General features: G+C 44.6%; 1 protein-coding gene across 4 annotated transcripts in view; it reads left to right on the forward strand.

Annotated features, from left to right (window-relative positions):
• Positions 1-15,989, forward strand: part of ADAMTS20 (ADAM metallopeptidase with thrombospondin type 1 motif 20) — a 224,147-nt gene that overhangs the window by 25,128 nt on the left and 183,030 nt on the right. For all 4 annotated transcript variants that reach the window (XM_075014383.1, XM_075014373.1, XM_075014364.1 and 1 more), the window contains exon 3: positions 6,821-6,986. In XM_075014383.1, the coding sequence (XP_074870484.1) occupies positions 6,821-6,986 (166 nt within the window). The remainder of the gene's footprint in view (positions 1-6,820; positions 6,987-15,989) is intronic.

Consider the following 15,989-nt stretch of genomic DNA (forward strand, 5'->3'; position numbering starts at 1 on the left):
CCAAGTTTCATCTGGAAACCAGCAAGCAGCCAATGGAGATCACGGTGGTTTGGTCTCACAGGTTCTTGGAGAGCTAGCCACTTCATTAGCAGTTTGTATCACATTCCTCCCTCACTGTAGTTTCTAATGGATTTCAGATGCAGTTTTTGTAAAGTGCATTGCAGCAGACTAGCTAAAGGTAGTAGAGAATTTGATCCCATGATATGTAATGGGGTTTGAGGCAATCACTAAAAAATGAAAAAATTGATAAACTAAACAGTATTAAGGCACCCGGGCCAGATGGTGAAATTGCAGAACTGCGAACTATGCTTCAAATAAGCTTCTGTACCAAATTAGTGGAGAACAGCTCATGTAATGCTAATTTTTTAAAAAGGGTTCTAGAGGCGAGGGAGGGGGTGATTTTCATGAACTTATGCCATATAGCTCTCTATACAATGCAAGACAATATAATTTTGGGTTTACGTTCCAGAGGGAGTGGTTTTTTTAGATATTCTGGTATCTGCTTGGGTCTTAAATGGCAAATGCAGGTTCTTTCTCTTAAACTACAAAAGTGTGTTTATTCTTGTCTCTGCTCTTTTTGCATGATATTGAGGTTTTGTTTAACCTGGACTGTGAAGTGGTTCTATTATGTGAATTATCTTATTGGTAAAGTTCTTCCTGGGCTCAGAGAGGTGATCTTCTGCTTATAAACTTCTTGTTTCTTGAGTAATCCTTTTCGCATGACATCTCGAGAGGTGGTTGTGTTTGCATCTTCATATGAAAAAGGGGTCACAATTCTTTTCCAAATTCCGACAGCTAACACACGTCTTACTTTCTTAAAGCCATGTCTTCCTCTCTCCTTAGACTAATAGCTCTTGCATGTTACAACAATTGTCACAAGGCTTACTAAAATTAATTTTTCAATATGTTTGTTATGTTGTTGAATGTTAGCTGTCATAATTTGACAAGACATTTATACTGCAGATTACTTTCCCAGCAAAGTTTAGAGGTAATTTCAGTCCAGGCTATATGTCATCAATGGTTACTTTTCCAGATTTAATGGGAAATACAAGAGTCTTATAAAATGGAGAAGATATCTGTTACAAGAGAATAGCAGATCACATCCAGGATTCTTTTCATTTAACTTTTTGAGTTATTTAATGATCTTTTGAATGTAGAAAAGGAACTATTTTATGCAATCAACAGTTGCATAAAACTCAAATGTATTAAAGAGATATAACCATATAGGCACTCAGATTTAAACTTGCTTTGTTTTGTGTAACTATAGAGAATTTACTTATTTACATAATTAATATTTGGTAATAAAATATTGATTTTTGTGATTCTTGGTGTGCTTCCCCATCACACTACTTATGACATCATTGTAAATGTTAGAGCCCAGATTCTAACATATCAGATGGCAGACTAATTGTTGCTGTTTTCAAGACAGCAGTGATTAAATTGGGTTAGAGGTTAAACGGAGAATAGAGGCAGTTTGGTAATAGGAGTGATGGGATGAAATGCTGTCGTATTTAGAGCAATTATATAAAGCAGAAATTTCTAACTTTTTCCTGTGATATATTAACAAGTATACTGGCCTTGATGGTTTGTGATATATTATATCTTAAAAAAACACCCTGAGAAGGGACCATTGCAGATTGGTTCCAAATGTTGTTATAATTTGATATTTATGTTATAGTAGATCTCATTGGCTCAGCCAGGTCTAGGTCCACATCCCAATGCAATAGCCACTACAAAAACATTTGGTAAATGACAATCCCTGTGCCAAAGGTCTTGCGGTCTTGAGGTAAAGACTTAAGAGAAGGATTGGACAAACGTGTAGATGGTGGGGGAGAGAACTGAAGCTGGGGTAGGTAGCAAAAATAATTGGATATTTTATCACAATTTAACTGGATATGATTCTTAATCTATCAGCATCTGTAGGATCACTACTTTTCTCCTTTCTGTCCTTTACCAGTCAGTAGTTCTCCTTGTGTGTTGCAGCAGAATAGAGTTTTAAGCAGACATCGAAAGAAGGATAAATGGTGGCTTTCTGTATTTTGATTGAAAGTTTTTTCCACATATAATATATGAGGTATTGGAAAAAGCCAGAATTTTTAAAAATATTGGTGCCTAATGTTAGGCTCCTCAGGACAGCCCATATATAGGCACCTACAAATGGAATTTTCAAAACTGTTTAAGTGACTTAGGAACATACCTCCCATTGATTTAAAAAAAAAATCCAGGCAAACCGTGAGTGAGGAATATAATCTGCTCCAAGCCTTTCCACTTTCTCAACTTTTGTGCTGTGTCTAGATTGCAGGCTTCTGTCAGGAGCCTGCAAGTTTCCTGGCAGAAGTCCGCCACTCTGGGAGCCTTCTGCTGACATCCCAGTCATTCTTGTTCCACGAGGAAGAAGGGATGTGTCAGCAGAAGGAGTTTTCTGACGCTTGGTCCCATGTTGGACGGGCCAAATGTTGGGAAAGCCTGTCCCAACAGAGCTGTCGGCAGGAGATATGCAAATGGATTGTGCCATTTGCGTATCTTTTGCCTACAGTTCTTGGTAATCTAGACATAGCCTTGGAGTCCAGTATATTGCAAGATGTTGTTTACAAATGCAGCGCAAATTTCTTATCAGTTGAATTTTGTGTATGGGTTTGTGCTCTCTGAGTAAGATATTTAAGAGGCTCTGGGCGTATCTTTTCGATATAGACAAGAATTTTAAATGTGCAACTTCATAGTAGAAAACGTTGCTATGTGAAATCTTAAATTCTGCTCTCAACTGGAAAACTAATTAAAGAAGCAAGTCAAAAATATCCAGTCTGATTCTTTGAGACTGTGAAATGCGAAGAAAGAAAAATAGTAGCAACATGTAAATGAAAGATCTGGTTTACATTTAAAACATTATTTTTGGTAATGACTTTGGTCTTCTATGCTAAGAGATAAGGTGTACAGTGTGATGAGACTGTATCACAGAATGAATAAACGTATAGATAACAGCTGTACTCACTGTACAGAATCAAATTTACCCAGAGTGAAAGAAACTTAAAATTTCTTACATGTACTGTCCTACTGCAATCCAGGTCCCTGCCAGCTCTTCAAATAGTTCCCTACTGGCTTTCGCCGCAGCTCAGCCTGCTCTTTCCAGAGCTGCACTCCAGGGCACATCTGCTTACTTTCACCCCGAATTTGCCCCATTCTTGGGGTTCACTGTATTGGTAACTCAAAAACTGTAAATCTTGACCAGTGCTTTTCACCTTCATCTGAATTACAGGATGTCACCATCTCTGCCTCTAGGACCAGAAGGTCGTACTCACTCAAGGCTGTCTCTGGTAGGCTGTAGAGTTTTTGGCAGTTGGTAATCCCAGATGGGATTTATGGATCATAATCTATGATAGATTTTTAGAGTTGCATTTAAATTCTCCATCAAACCATTTGTCTCCAGGTGATAGGGGACAGTTTTCAGTTGTTTCAATTCACACAACTTCCATAATTCACTTAAAAGCTAAGACATGAATTTGGCTTGCTGTCAGACAAAATGTCTTCAGGGAAATCCACTCCGCTAAAAACAGTGAAAAGGGATTTGCTGCAGAATCAGTGTCTGTTAGTTTTGAGCAAGTGCTTCAGGGAATCTATTGACAAAATCTACTACTATCAGGATATATTTCTCTCCCTTTGTCTAGAACACAAAATGTCTCCAATAGCTACTGCTAGTGTATAAAATGCCTCATGTCACAGGAAGGGGATGTAGGAGAACTTTCTGAGGTCTTGCAAAACTTTTCCTGTGGGCATAATAATAATTTTTCAGATAATTCTGTATCCCTGGTCAACAGAATTTTGTTGTTTTTAATCTGATAGGTTCTCTGTGCTTACAAGTGACCAACAAAAGAACAATCATTCTAGCAATATTAATGCTCCATAGTGCCGGGTAGGAACAAGCACTGCTTGTGAAGTTTTTCAAGGCTCTTAATGCCAAAGAACCAATCTCTTACCTCAGGTCATTTGTACCTGGATTTCAAACCAAAGACAAGGAGTGTAGCCAACCCTGTAATAAATTAATGGAAGACGGAAGTCTCTCATGTATCTGTAGCATAAGGGTTATAAGCGTTATACCTCTCCTCATTCAGGTATAATGCCTTCCTCAACAGTTTCCTGCTTAAGGCTACATCTACACGAGAGGCTTTTCCAGACAAAACTGAGCTTTTGTTGGGAAAAAACTTGGAGCATCTACACACAAAATACGCTTTGTCAACAGTTTGATGACAAAACCCAGCACACCTGTCAGCAGCGTTATACCCCTCCCTGTTCAGGTGTAACACCTCTCTCAATAGTGTTCTGTTGACAAAACAGCCATATAGATGCTCTGGGGGCCCTTTTGTCGGCAGATAGGGCTTCTGGTTTGCTGGGCAGCCCTGTTTTCAGAGCTTCTAGTCAGCCATTCTGTCAGGATAGTGGCTGGGCTGTCTGGCTGCTCTCTGTTGACAGAGTGGATTGCTCTTTTGATCTGTTTTTGTGTGTAGATGCAATCTGTCAAAAGAAGTTTTGCTGGGGAATCCCTTCTGACAGTGACTTCTGTTGACAGAGGCTTCTTGTGTAGATGTAGCTTAATAGAGGCCGTGTCTGCACTAGCCCCAGACTTCGAAATGGCCCCGCAAATGGCCATTTCGAAGTTTACTAATGAAGCGCTGAAATGCATATTCAGCGCTTCATTAGCATGCGGGTGGCCGCGGCGCTTCGAAATTGACGTGGCTCGCCGCCGCGTGGCTCGTCCCGACGGGGCTCCTTTTCGAAAGGACCCCACCTACTTCGAAGTCCCCTTATTCCCGTGAGCAGATGGGAATAAGAGGACTTCGAAGTAGGCGGGGTCCTTTCGAAAAGGAGCCCCGTTGGGACGAGCCACGTGGTGGCGAGCCGTGTCAATTTCAAAGCGCCGCGGCCGCCCGCATGCTAATGAAGCACTGAATATGCATTTCAGTGCTTCATTAGTAAACTTCAAAATGGCCATTTGAATGGCCATTTCGAAGTTTGGGGCTAGTGTGGAAATAGCCAGACTTAGTCAGATGGAAAATATAACTGCCTGTCAGCGTTTTCACGGGCATGCTATTTAGTACCCCACAGTTTCAAGTCTTGCATTAAATATTACCATTCCAAATGCTAAAGGCTTAAAAAACATGTTTCCCCATTGTCAGGAGCAATACCTTCACTTGTATGCTTTTTTTTTTTCTGTATGTGTATATACTGTTATAAAATAAAATAACCAAGAAGCTGTAGTTCTAAGAAGAATGGGGGGCGGGGCGGGTGGGAAATGCTGTGTAGAGTGTCTCAAGTGAATGGGTCTGCAGGGGACTTTTTTTTTTTTTAATTTACTTTTGTGCATGTGGTAGCATTCTATCAAAGTCACTGTTGTCCCTATACACTCAGTCATTTCCCTCTGTTGTTTGGTTCTTTCATTCATCGGAAGGAAAGAAAACTATTATAAGAAAATGTATACCACTTGTCAAAAGGACCTTGGGCAGGTGAGGTTCCTGAACCTTATTTTTAATAATTTTTGAAATAGACTAGAGTTGAAGAAAAGTGTAGGTTGAATGTACCATAAAATTGAAATTTTTAGATAAGTGACTATAATATATGAAAAAATAAAGGACTCGCTACAGAAATGTGACATGGTGACCAAAGTGTGTAGTTAAGATTACCATGCTCTCCAAATCTAAGCTGATTTAGGATCAGCGCATTCCAACTCCAGTTTGCAAGTCAATGGGACCTAGGGTCTGCAGGTGTAGAATTTATGGGCAGAGGGTGAAGCTGCCATTTGGAGAGGCAAGCTCCCCGGCCTGTGGCCTGATTCATATTCCATCCCTGCTCTGCCCCCAGTCCCGTCTTTCTCCACAGTCTCTTTCTTCCTGCTCTCTGCTCATCCCCTTCCAGCGAAATCCCTGAATTCAAATGTAGCAGATGACATCTGAAAAAGTCACTCTTCTACAATTTCTTTCTGAAGATAATGGATCATGTTTCCATTGCATGCCAGACTGTGAAGACTGGACATGCAGAAAGTACCTAATTAAAAGCACTAAGTTTGGGAATAAAAAATGTTAGTCACAGTTTTTCTGATATACAGTAGGGTCTCAACATTCGTGAGGGTTCCATGTTGAAAACTCTCGTGAATGTTGAATTTCGCGAATATGGCTCCTGCCTGGAGCCCGGCTGCTGGCACTCCTGCCCTGGGCCCTGGGGGAGGCTAATTTTAAATTAAGGTCCAGTAGACATACTATGGTAATTCATAACTGGTTTTGTCAGTAAATTCAAAAGCTGAAGTATATGCCTCCAGGTTGGCATCTGCTTATTAAATGGCTTCATTGCCACTTAGTGGCTCTTTCACAGATTCAGTGTTATGTTAATAGATCTGGCTGGCTGGAAGGCTTCTCCTTTCCAGACGAAGACTCATCAGAAAGAGGATAAGAAGAGACAAATGGTTGGGCACTCAGATCCAGGGATGGCAATGCCTTCCCTTGCCTCTTATACCTGCTGCCCTTGATGAAAGTGCTTGTAAGATTGGAACCATGGAGACAGATGGTGAACAGTGATGGAACAGATTTGTATGTAATACCCATGTAACGCTCCCCCAACACGCACAAAAAAAGCAAAGGGGGGGGGAAGAAAAGAAAAAAGAAAAATCTACAGTAACAGCAAAATAGCAGCAACAGCAAAATAGAACATATGGTACATTTTCATTTGTAGTTAACTTCTGAGTACTTCCCACACATTTTACTGCACATATAAAATCACTGGTGGAAAATACAATTTTCAGAGGAAAATACATTGACTGCCTCTGTCTTATTTTCAGATGGGCACCTTTAAAGCACATGATGGTGAATATTTTTTAGAACCGTTGATGAAAGCAGATGGAGAGGAACAAGAAGATGAGCATAACAAACCACATCTTATATATAGACATGAAGATTTAAAAAATGACATTTATCAGAAATCCCATAAACCTTGTGAAGTTTCAGGTATAGATATATTTTAAATTTGGATATGTCTGTGTCTGTTCATTACAGTTTTTAGTGTTTTAACATATTATATATTAAAAATATTTTTCCTGAATAATAGTAATGATTACCTTTGTCATTGGAACCTTAGAACATTTATTTATTTATTTGTTTATTTCACATAGACCCAACAAACATTGGTGGAAAACAAATGTTTCACTTGAAATGTGACAATAAATTTGCTTTCAAAAATATGTCCTTTCACACACTTATGCAGATGCTTTATTTTCATAATAATTGTTCCATGTATTATGTTTTTGCAGGATCAGGTATATATTCGCACGTTTTGTGTAGATTCAAACCAAATGAAATTTATTGCAGACCTTAAAAGTAATATATTAATACTTATTTTTGTGTAGTATATTGTATTATCCAATATTTATAAATAATTATATATTTAATTATATTATCCAATATAAATCATACCAATTTATGATTCGTAGAGACACTAATGTTCCCATCATTTACATTTTAAAAATGTTTTATATTCATATTACATAGTCATACTTTATTCATATATTTAAGTTGAGAAATAAGAGTGTCCGAGGAGCATGTAATTAGGATATGTCAAAACACATCTTAGGAGATGATTTACCGGACTAGGAAATGAAAAAGAAAGTACTACTAATAATATAAGTACAAATACTGGATTTAAAATAGTGCTTTAAAAACAGATATATGTTCATAGACTCATAGGACTGGAAGGGACTTTGAGAGATCTTCTAGTCGAGTCTTCTGCACTCATAGCAGGACAGAGTATTACTGGACCGTCCCAGAGAGGTGTTTGTCCAACTTGTTCTTAAAAATCTCCTATGATAGAGATTCCACAACCTTGTTAGGCAATTTATTCCAGTGTTTAACCATTTTGACAATTAGGAAGTTTTTCATAATGCACCGCTTAAACTACCTTTGCTGCAATTTGGGCCCATTGCTTCCTGTCCATTTGTCAGAGATTAAAGATATTTTCCCTCCCTTCTCCATGTAATAACCTTTTACATGCTTGAAAACAGTTATCATGTTCCCACCTTAGTCTTCTCTAGACTAAACAAACTGAGTTTCTTAATCTTTCCTTGTAGGTCACGTTTTTTTGAGCTGTAATTATTTTTGTTGCTGTTTTATGGACTTGCTCCAATTTGTGACATCCATAACTGGATACAGTATTCCAGTTGAAACCTAATCAGCATGGAATAGAGTGGAGGAAGTACTTCTTGTGTCTTGATTATAACACTCCTGTTAATACATCCCAGAATGATTTTTTTAACTGTATTATGCTGTTGACTCCTACTTAGCATGTGGTCTACTTTGGCCCCTGCAAGTACCTTTCCTCCATATGTCTTCCTAGGCAAGCATTTCCTGTTTTGTATGTGTGCTACTGACTGTTCGTTCCTAAGTAGAGTGCTTTGCATTTGTCCTTACTGAAGTTCATTTTGTTTGCTTTATAACATTTCTCTAGTTTGTCCAGATCATTTTGAATTTTGATCCTGTCTTGCAACCCCTCCCAGCTTGGTGTCATCTGCAAAGGTTTTATGTGTTTTCTCTATGCCATTATCTAAATCTCTAATTATGTTGAATGGAATCAGACCAGAACGCATCACTGTGGAACTCCCCTCCCACTTCCAGCTTTACTGTGAACCATTGCTAACTACTGTCTGGGAATGGTTTCCCTATCAGTTATGCACCTGTCCTATAGTAGCTCCATCTTAGTAGTATTTCTCTAGTTTGCTTGTGAGCAGATCATGTCAAACAATGGCAAATGCCTTACTAAAGTCAAGATATATCACATCTACTGCATCCCCTCTACTGCATAAAAGAAGGCCATCAGTTTGGTTTGACATGATTTGGTCTTGACAAATTCATGCTGACTTGTACGTATCTCATTTTCTTCTAGATCTCTAAAAAGTAATTTCTTCAGTATTAGCTCCATTATTTTTCTGGGTGTTGAAGTTAAGTTGACTGAACTGCAATTCCCTGTGTTGTGCTTTCGTAGTATAGTGTAAATTTTTCAACAGTTGTGGGCATAGTCATACATGTATCTTTATTAAAGGCTGCAACATGGTGTAATGGGGTGGTGAAGAGACACCTGCAACTACTCTCAAAGTACAACATCTACACACAAAGAAGTGGGATTAGAAATAATTTATTTGACACTGTAGGTATCCATAAACTGTAATTCCAAACAGTAAGACTATGTCTTGATTAAAGCGATTTGGCGACAGAAGTTTTAGTTGGAAGATATTTGTGACAAAACTTCATTGACAGATCACGCCCAGACAGCAAAGCGGATTGAAAGAGCGATGCGCTCTGTTGACAGAGAGTGGCCAGACTGCCCAGCTGCTCTATTGGGAAAATGGCCAGCCGGAAGCACAGCAGACAGGGTTGCCTGGTGTCTCCAAAGCCTTTTCTGTTGACTGAAGGGCCCCTGGAACGTCCAGCTGTTTGTTTGTTGACAAGTCTCTATGGCAAGCGGGGTACAGCTGTCCACAAAGGTCCTGAATACTGATCCTACTAGATTCCTAATGTGTCAATTTACTTTTATAAAAGTAACATTTTAAAGTATTCCTCACTTTGTCTGACAGAGTGTTTTAAACCTGTTGACATAATACATGCCCTTCTTGTGCTTTTAATGTGAGCATACAGGCTTTGTTTATATGACTTCAAAGAAAACACAAATGTGTTCAGCATCACAATAGAAAACTGGAGAAAGCCATTTGTTTGATTTGATGGGACATGGAGAAGTATACTGTGTAATGTATACTGTATAATAAATTCTTTAGCAGTGCTGAGACTGAAACCAGTGTGTACTCATTAGCTGTGTCTACATGTGCACTTTTGAAAATACAGGCCCCCTTTCAAAAGAACATAGGGAGGATCTACATGTACAGTATTGTCTTTCGAAAGGAAATTGGAGGAATGTGGCTCAGAAATCGAAATCCAAACTCTAATCCCATAAGAGGAAAAGTGCCCACTTTTGAAATTCTCTTTCAGAAGAAGGTATATGTAGGTGCTCCACGGCCTGCTCTTTTGAAAGAGGAGTCTGACGTGGTGCCAGCCAGTTGCAGCGCAGAGATGCCCTGGCCTGCAGCAGTGGGGCTCTACAATCCCTGCGTCTGGCCTCTCTTAAAGCTGCACAGACCTAGAAACCCTGTGGCAGGAAGCTGAGAGTGTGCTAGCAGCAAAGGCACGAGCTGCCCTCAGCCCGGCCTTTCACCCTTCGCCAACCACTTGGGTTGGCTAGCACCCGTCTGCTGCAGGAGTCCCAGGACCCTCCTTCAGAGCCCTCACAGGACTCCCAGGAGCAGCAGGGCGAAAGGAAAAGAAGGGCTCTCTCCTGGACAGAACCCAAATTAAGAGACCTCCTGGGATTTTGAAGGAGGAAGAGGTGTTGAGGGAGATGGGGGTGAAGCTCCGCAATACCATGACATTCGCCTGCCTCGCCCGTGGCCAAGGACCAGCACCTGGGGACACCCCGCATGCACTTTGGACCAAGTCTAGAGTAAAGTAAAGGAGCTCCGGCAGGGCTCTACCTGGGCCAGGGATAAGTTCAGATGCTCAGAGGCAGGCCCCTCCACCTGTGCCTACTACTGGGAGCTCCGCTACATCCAGGGGCCCCGGGACAGCTCCCCATGTCCCACTGTCCTGGACATGGCTGCAGACCAGCCCAAGAAAGAAGCCCAGGAGTTGCCGGGACCAGGGAGTCAGAGCCAAGGGCCGGACATCACTCTGGAGTGGTTGAGCGAGGAGGGGGACCTTGTGATTGACATGCCCTCCTCCTTGTCCAGTGAGGCAACTGGGAGCTGTGTGTCGCTGGAGTTCATTAAGGGACCCTCTGGTAAGTCCACGGGGGGGCATGCACCCCTGCTGGTGGAGCAGGGGTGACAGAGCTGCCAGTGGGCCACACACAGGCCTAGTGGTCCAGATCCACACACATCTTGGCCGTCCATAGCCCCTGGCATGCAATGATGCCTGCTGGTGACAGCCAGCACCTGGCCCCATGGACAGGTCCATGCTCTGCATGCGCAGTAGGAAGTAGGCAGGGCTGGACCGCACCTGGGGACAGTCCCACTTGGGCAGGGAGCCCCTGCATGTCCCTGCTACCCCATGGACGCTGTGCCCAGGTTGTACCCCCGGTTGGATATTGTCCCCAGGTGGGGCGGGAGTGTCCTCCCCAGGGAGGGGATCGTCCCCAGGGGTATGGCCCCGCGGTTCCTGATCAGTGACTGTTAACACTGTCCTTCTCTCCTTTCAGCTGCACCATTGGAATCCTGTGCCCTCCATTGTCCTGGAGAGCCCCCTGGAGGTGGTGGAGAGGGCCCAGGCACCTCCACCAGCCCCACCATGCCAGGCCCATAGCTGGATACTGCAGCGGGATTCAGGGAGGACACTGCCAGCTTCCGCCAGGCCGAGGTGGTGGAGTGATGCCTGCAGCTGGAGGAGACCAACTTGGCCTGGTGGAGGGAAGCCTGGGACTGACTGCTGTCCCACCTGGAAGTCATACACAGGACATGCTAGTGTGTGGCTAACATGGCCCGCTAGCTGGCCCACTGCACCATACCCTGCGCCGACCCCCAGCAGAGCCTCCTGCCGAAGCCCCCCCACACGACCCTACTTACCAGTGCTCCCCGCCCCATCCCAGCCCCACCACGGACCCCGAACCCAGAGATGGAGGGGATCTTGGGGCTGATGGGGCTCTCGGCCTCCAACCCCTGCTCCTGAGTGACCCTCTGTGGTTCAGGTCCCTCTCTGCCCCTCCTCCTGGTTCAGCTCCCTCCCCACCCCCCAACGTACATAGGTTGCTCCTCCCACCATTGTAAATAGGTTTTGTTTGTAAGGTGCACTAGTTGAACATTTAACAGTAAAGGTTTTATTTCCCAGAGATCTCTGTCTCCCGTGTTCTCAAAGGGGGTGGATGTGTGGGTGTGGTGGTGCATGTGATGGGGGGGATGGAGAGGGGTGGCTGTGGGCGTGGTCAGTGGGGCCCAAGAGCGAAGCTCTCTCGGAGGGCCTCCCTGATGCAGACCCCATCCCAGTTAGCCTGGCGACTGGCAGCAGTGGCTGGCTGCTCATACTGGGGCCTGGACTCAGCCGCCCACCCCTGGACGAAGGTGTCCCCCTTGCCTCTGCAATGTTCTGGAGGGTGCAGTGGGCATCCCCATCTTCAGGACATTCTGCACCCTGACCTAGAGGTGAGAGGAGGCACTGCCACCGTCACTTCAGGCGTCCAAAGGCCTGCTCCACAATGTTGTGGGCCTGGTTGAGGCAGGTGTTGAAGGCCTCCTGGGTGGGGTCGAGGTGGCCGATGTAGGGCTGTGTGATCCATGGCTGCAGGGTTTAAGTGGCATCTGCTACTGTGCACAGTGGCAAGGTGGTGTCCCTGACTGGGAGCTCATGCTGGCGTATGTAGGTCCCAGCCTCCATATGCTGGCACAGGCCGGAATTCTGGAACACCACTGCATTGTGTGTTCAGCCTGCCCAGCCCACGTACATGTCAATGAACCAGCCTTTGTGGTCCACCAGGGCCTGAGGACTATTGAGTGGTAGCCCTTATGGTTAATATAGTGGACAGCGCTGTGTGCCAGGGCGTGGATGGGAATGCACACCCTATCCAGGGCACTGAAGCAGTTCGGGAACCCAAGTGCTGCGAATCCCTGAATAGCAGCATCCAGGCCCACTTTGTGGACAACTTGGTGGAGGAGTGTCACGTTTATTGTGCAGATGACCTGGATGGGATGCAGAACATGCACTCTTGTGAGGGCATGGAGGGGAGATTCTAGCCCCTGGACCCCCACCCTCTTCCAGCCAGCAGCACCCTCGCCCCTGCCCACTCCTGGCCCCCTGCTGCCCTCGGTCACCATGCCCAGGAATCCCCTCCTACTTCCCCATGGCAGGGGTGTGATCTCAGCCGGGCTTACCTCCATGAGGACAGCCCCGATGGTGGCCTTGCCCACTCTGAATCATGCCCCATTGAGTGGTAGCTGTCCGGGGTGGCCAGTTTCCATATAGTGATTGTGACCCACTTCTCGGGGGTGGGGGAGCGGACTGCTTGGTGGTGTCCTGGTGCCTCAGTGCAGGGGTGACCCAGTGTCAGAGCTCCAGTAAGGTCTCCCCGCTCATGCAGCAGTTCCATAGTCATCTGGCACTGTCCCATTGCCCCATTATCAGCTGCTTCCACCAGTCTGACCTGCTGGGGTGGCTCCAGAGGCGCTGGGGTGGGATCCAGCCTGTGGGGGCTCCACATCCTTGGGGGGCCTGCTCAGTCTCCAAAGGAGGAATGGGGTGGCCACAACGACTGTGCATAGCAACTGTAGCAGAGCAGGTGCTCGTCCTCTGTTGTGATGCCTGCCGGACTCTGCTGGGCTTACGGTAGTTCTGCAGGCCTTGGCTCATGACAGGCGGGGGTGTTCAGTAGGGCTCTTTAAGAAGGAGGCTGGCTGTGGGCCCTGGAAGGGCTTGACAGCCAAGAGACGCCATCCATAGCATCTCTGGTTCCATTCTTTAGAAAGAGTGCACACAGCTGTGCGGATGCTCCCTTTTGAAAGAACGGAGCGGTCTTTTGAAAGGGCAGCTCAAACCTTCGGTCTGCTTTTGGTGTGTAGTTGCGCGCTTTCGACAGGCTAAATTTTGATTGCTGAAATTCGATTTTTAGCCTGGGAAAAGAGAGCTCCCATGTAGACACAGCTATTGCGAATATATGTGCATTTCATTAATATTTCTGCAAAACTGAAAATTCACAAGTACTGCCTTTTCTCAGAAGGATAGTAGTCTAAGTCAAACCTTGTTCTTTCCTCCTAAGGAATATATGATTAAATATTTGAAAATATCAATTCCCTGAAAATGTTTACTAGTGTGGTTTTAGTATCCAGTGCTTGTGATTGTAATCCCGAAAAATGCTTATTGCATGCCTGTTGTCAGAAGACCATATTGTCACACAAGTCGAATTAGTAAGATCAGGTGTTTTTTAAGAAAAAAATAAACCAAACCTAAACTGACGAAGATCTTGAAAATTGGAAGTAACAGACCACAAATGCCATGCATATGCTGATTTCATTGTTGTGTGGGTGGTTGTGTTGATATATGTCTGGGGCAGTTGTGCTGAGACTTGTGCCAGTGGGGAATGGGGTGTGTGCTGCTGTGAGGTGCAGTGCATGGGGTTAGTGTGTGTGCTGACTGTTGTGTTGGGCGTGGGATGTTTTGGGAAAGCTGCGTGGATTTGTGTGAGTGGCAAACAAGGGGTGTATGCTACCATGAGTAGGTAAGGCATGTGTGTTTGGGGTTATTGTATGGAGTGGTTGGGTGGTTGCATTAATTTATATCTGGGGAGGGGTTATTCTGGGAGGAATATGTGGATTTGTGCAGGCGGCAGTTGGGCACATAGTGTGGCAGTTGAGCCAAGCAATCTACCGTCTATACGGTTTCCTTCGCAGAATCAATGAAAATAGATTAGCTGTGGAGTTAGGTGGTGGGTAGTTGATTTACCTTTAATCTCAGAGTGATCCAGACCCTTGATAGGATTGCCAATTTGGTCAGACCAGATGCCATTGCCACAAATGATATCTGGTCATTCTGTTCTGGGAGGTGTGGCAGCGTTAACTCTTGGCATGACATAGATATATGCCTTATTGCAGGTTGCACCTCTGTAATCAGGCACCCTCAGGACCTGACTGGTGCTGGACGAGAGAATTTGCCAGACCACAGAGGTCAATATTGTCCAGAAGTATTATCAACACTGCCAGTGCTTACCGGTCTCTTAGAAGACATTAGCTGTGTCTACACATGCACGCTACTTCGAAGTAGCGGCACTAACTTCGAAATAGCGCCCGTCGCGGCTACACGTGTCGGGCGCTATTTCGAAGTTAACTTCAACGTTAGGCGGCGAGACGTCGAAGTCGCTAACCTCATGAGGGGATCGGAATAGCGCCCTACTTCGACGTTCAACGTCGAAGTAGGGACCGTGTAGATGATCCGCGTCCCGCAACGTCGAAATTGCCGGGTCCTCCATGGTGGCCATCAGCTGCGGGGTTGAGAGATGCTCTCTCTCCAGCCCCTGCGGGGCTCTATGGTCACCGTGGGCAGCAGCCCTTAGCCCAGGGCTTCTGGCTGCTGCTGCGGCAGCTGGGGATCCATGCTGCAGGCACAGGGTCTGCAACCAGTTGTAGGCTCTGTGTATCTTGTGTTGTTTAGTGCAAGTGTGTCTGGGAGGGGCCCTTTAAGGGAGCGGCTTGCTGTTGAGTCCGCCCTGTGACCCTGTCTGCAGCTGTGCCTGGCACCCTTATTTCGATGTGTGCTACTTTGGCATGTAGACGTTCCCTCGCAGCGCCTATTTCGATGTGGTGCCGCACAACGTCGAAGTTGAACATCGACGTTGCCAGCCCTGGAGGACGTGTAGACGTTATTCATCGAAATAGCCTATTTCGATGTTGCTACATCGAAATAAGCTATTTCGATGTGGGCTTCACGTGTAGACGTAGCCATTGAGGGGTAAATTACAGCTAAATAACAGCACGGAATATTGAGAGTCAGGACTTGTGGTAGTAAACAAACTTTATGGTACCACAGGAGCCTTTGTTACACCCATGATAAGTGGTGGTTTGGCTAACTAAAATCATACAGGATTAGGGACTCTGCTGGATGAGAGAGTTCCGGATTAGAGAAGTTCAGCCTGTATAACTGTACACCTGACCAGTGAAATTTGTAACATCAACATTGCTAAGAACTTAAAAACTGTGTGGTAACAGACTTCGAAACCAAGTAATGATTCAACTTGGTTATACTCCGAACAAAAAGAGTTCTCAGTCAGGCTTGTAGCTGCTTGTATTGCGTCACGCTGACGAAAAAGACCCAGTGACATTCCTAGAATTCTATTAAATGGATTTTTAATCTTGGAAGCAGTAAGCATAAGGTAAAAGCTCTATTTTAGTCATAGATATTAAGGGCAGAAGTGGAACATTATTATCATATAGTTCAATA

Source organism: Carettochelys insculpta, chromosome 1 (genome assembly GCF_033958435.1).
Source record: "Carettochelys insculpta isolate YL-2023 chromosome 1, ASM3395843v1, whole genome shotgun sequence".
Lineage (NCBI taxonomy): Eukaryota > Metazoa > Chordata > Testudines > Carettochelyidae > Carettochelys > Carettochelys insculpta.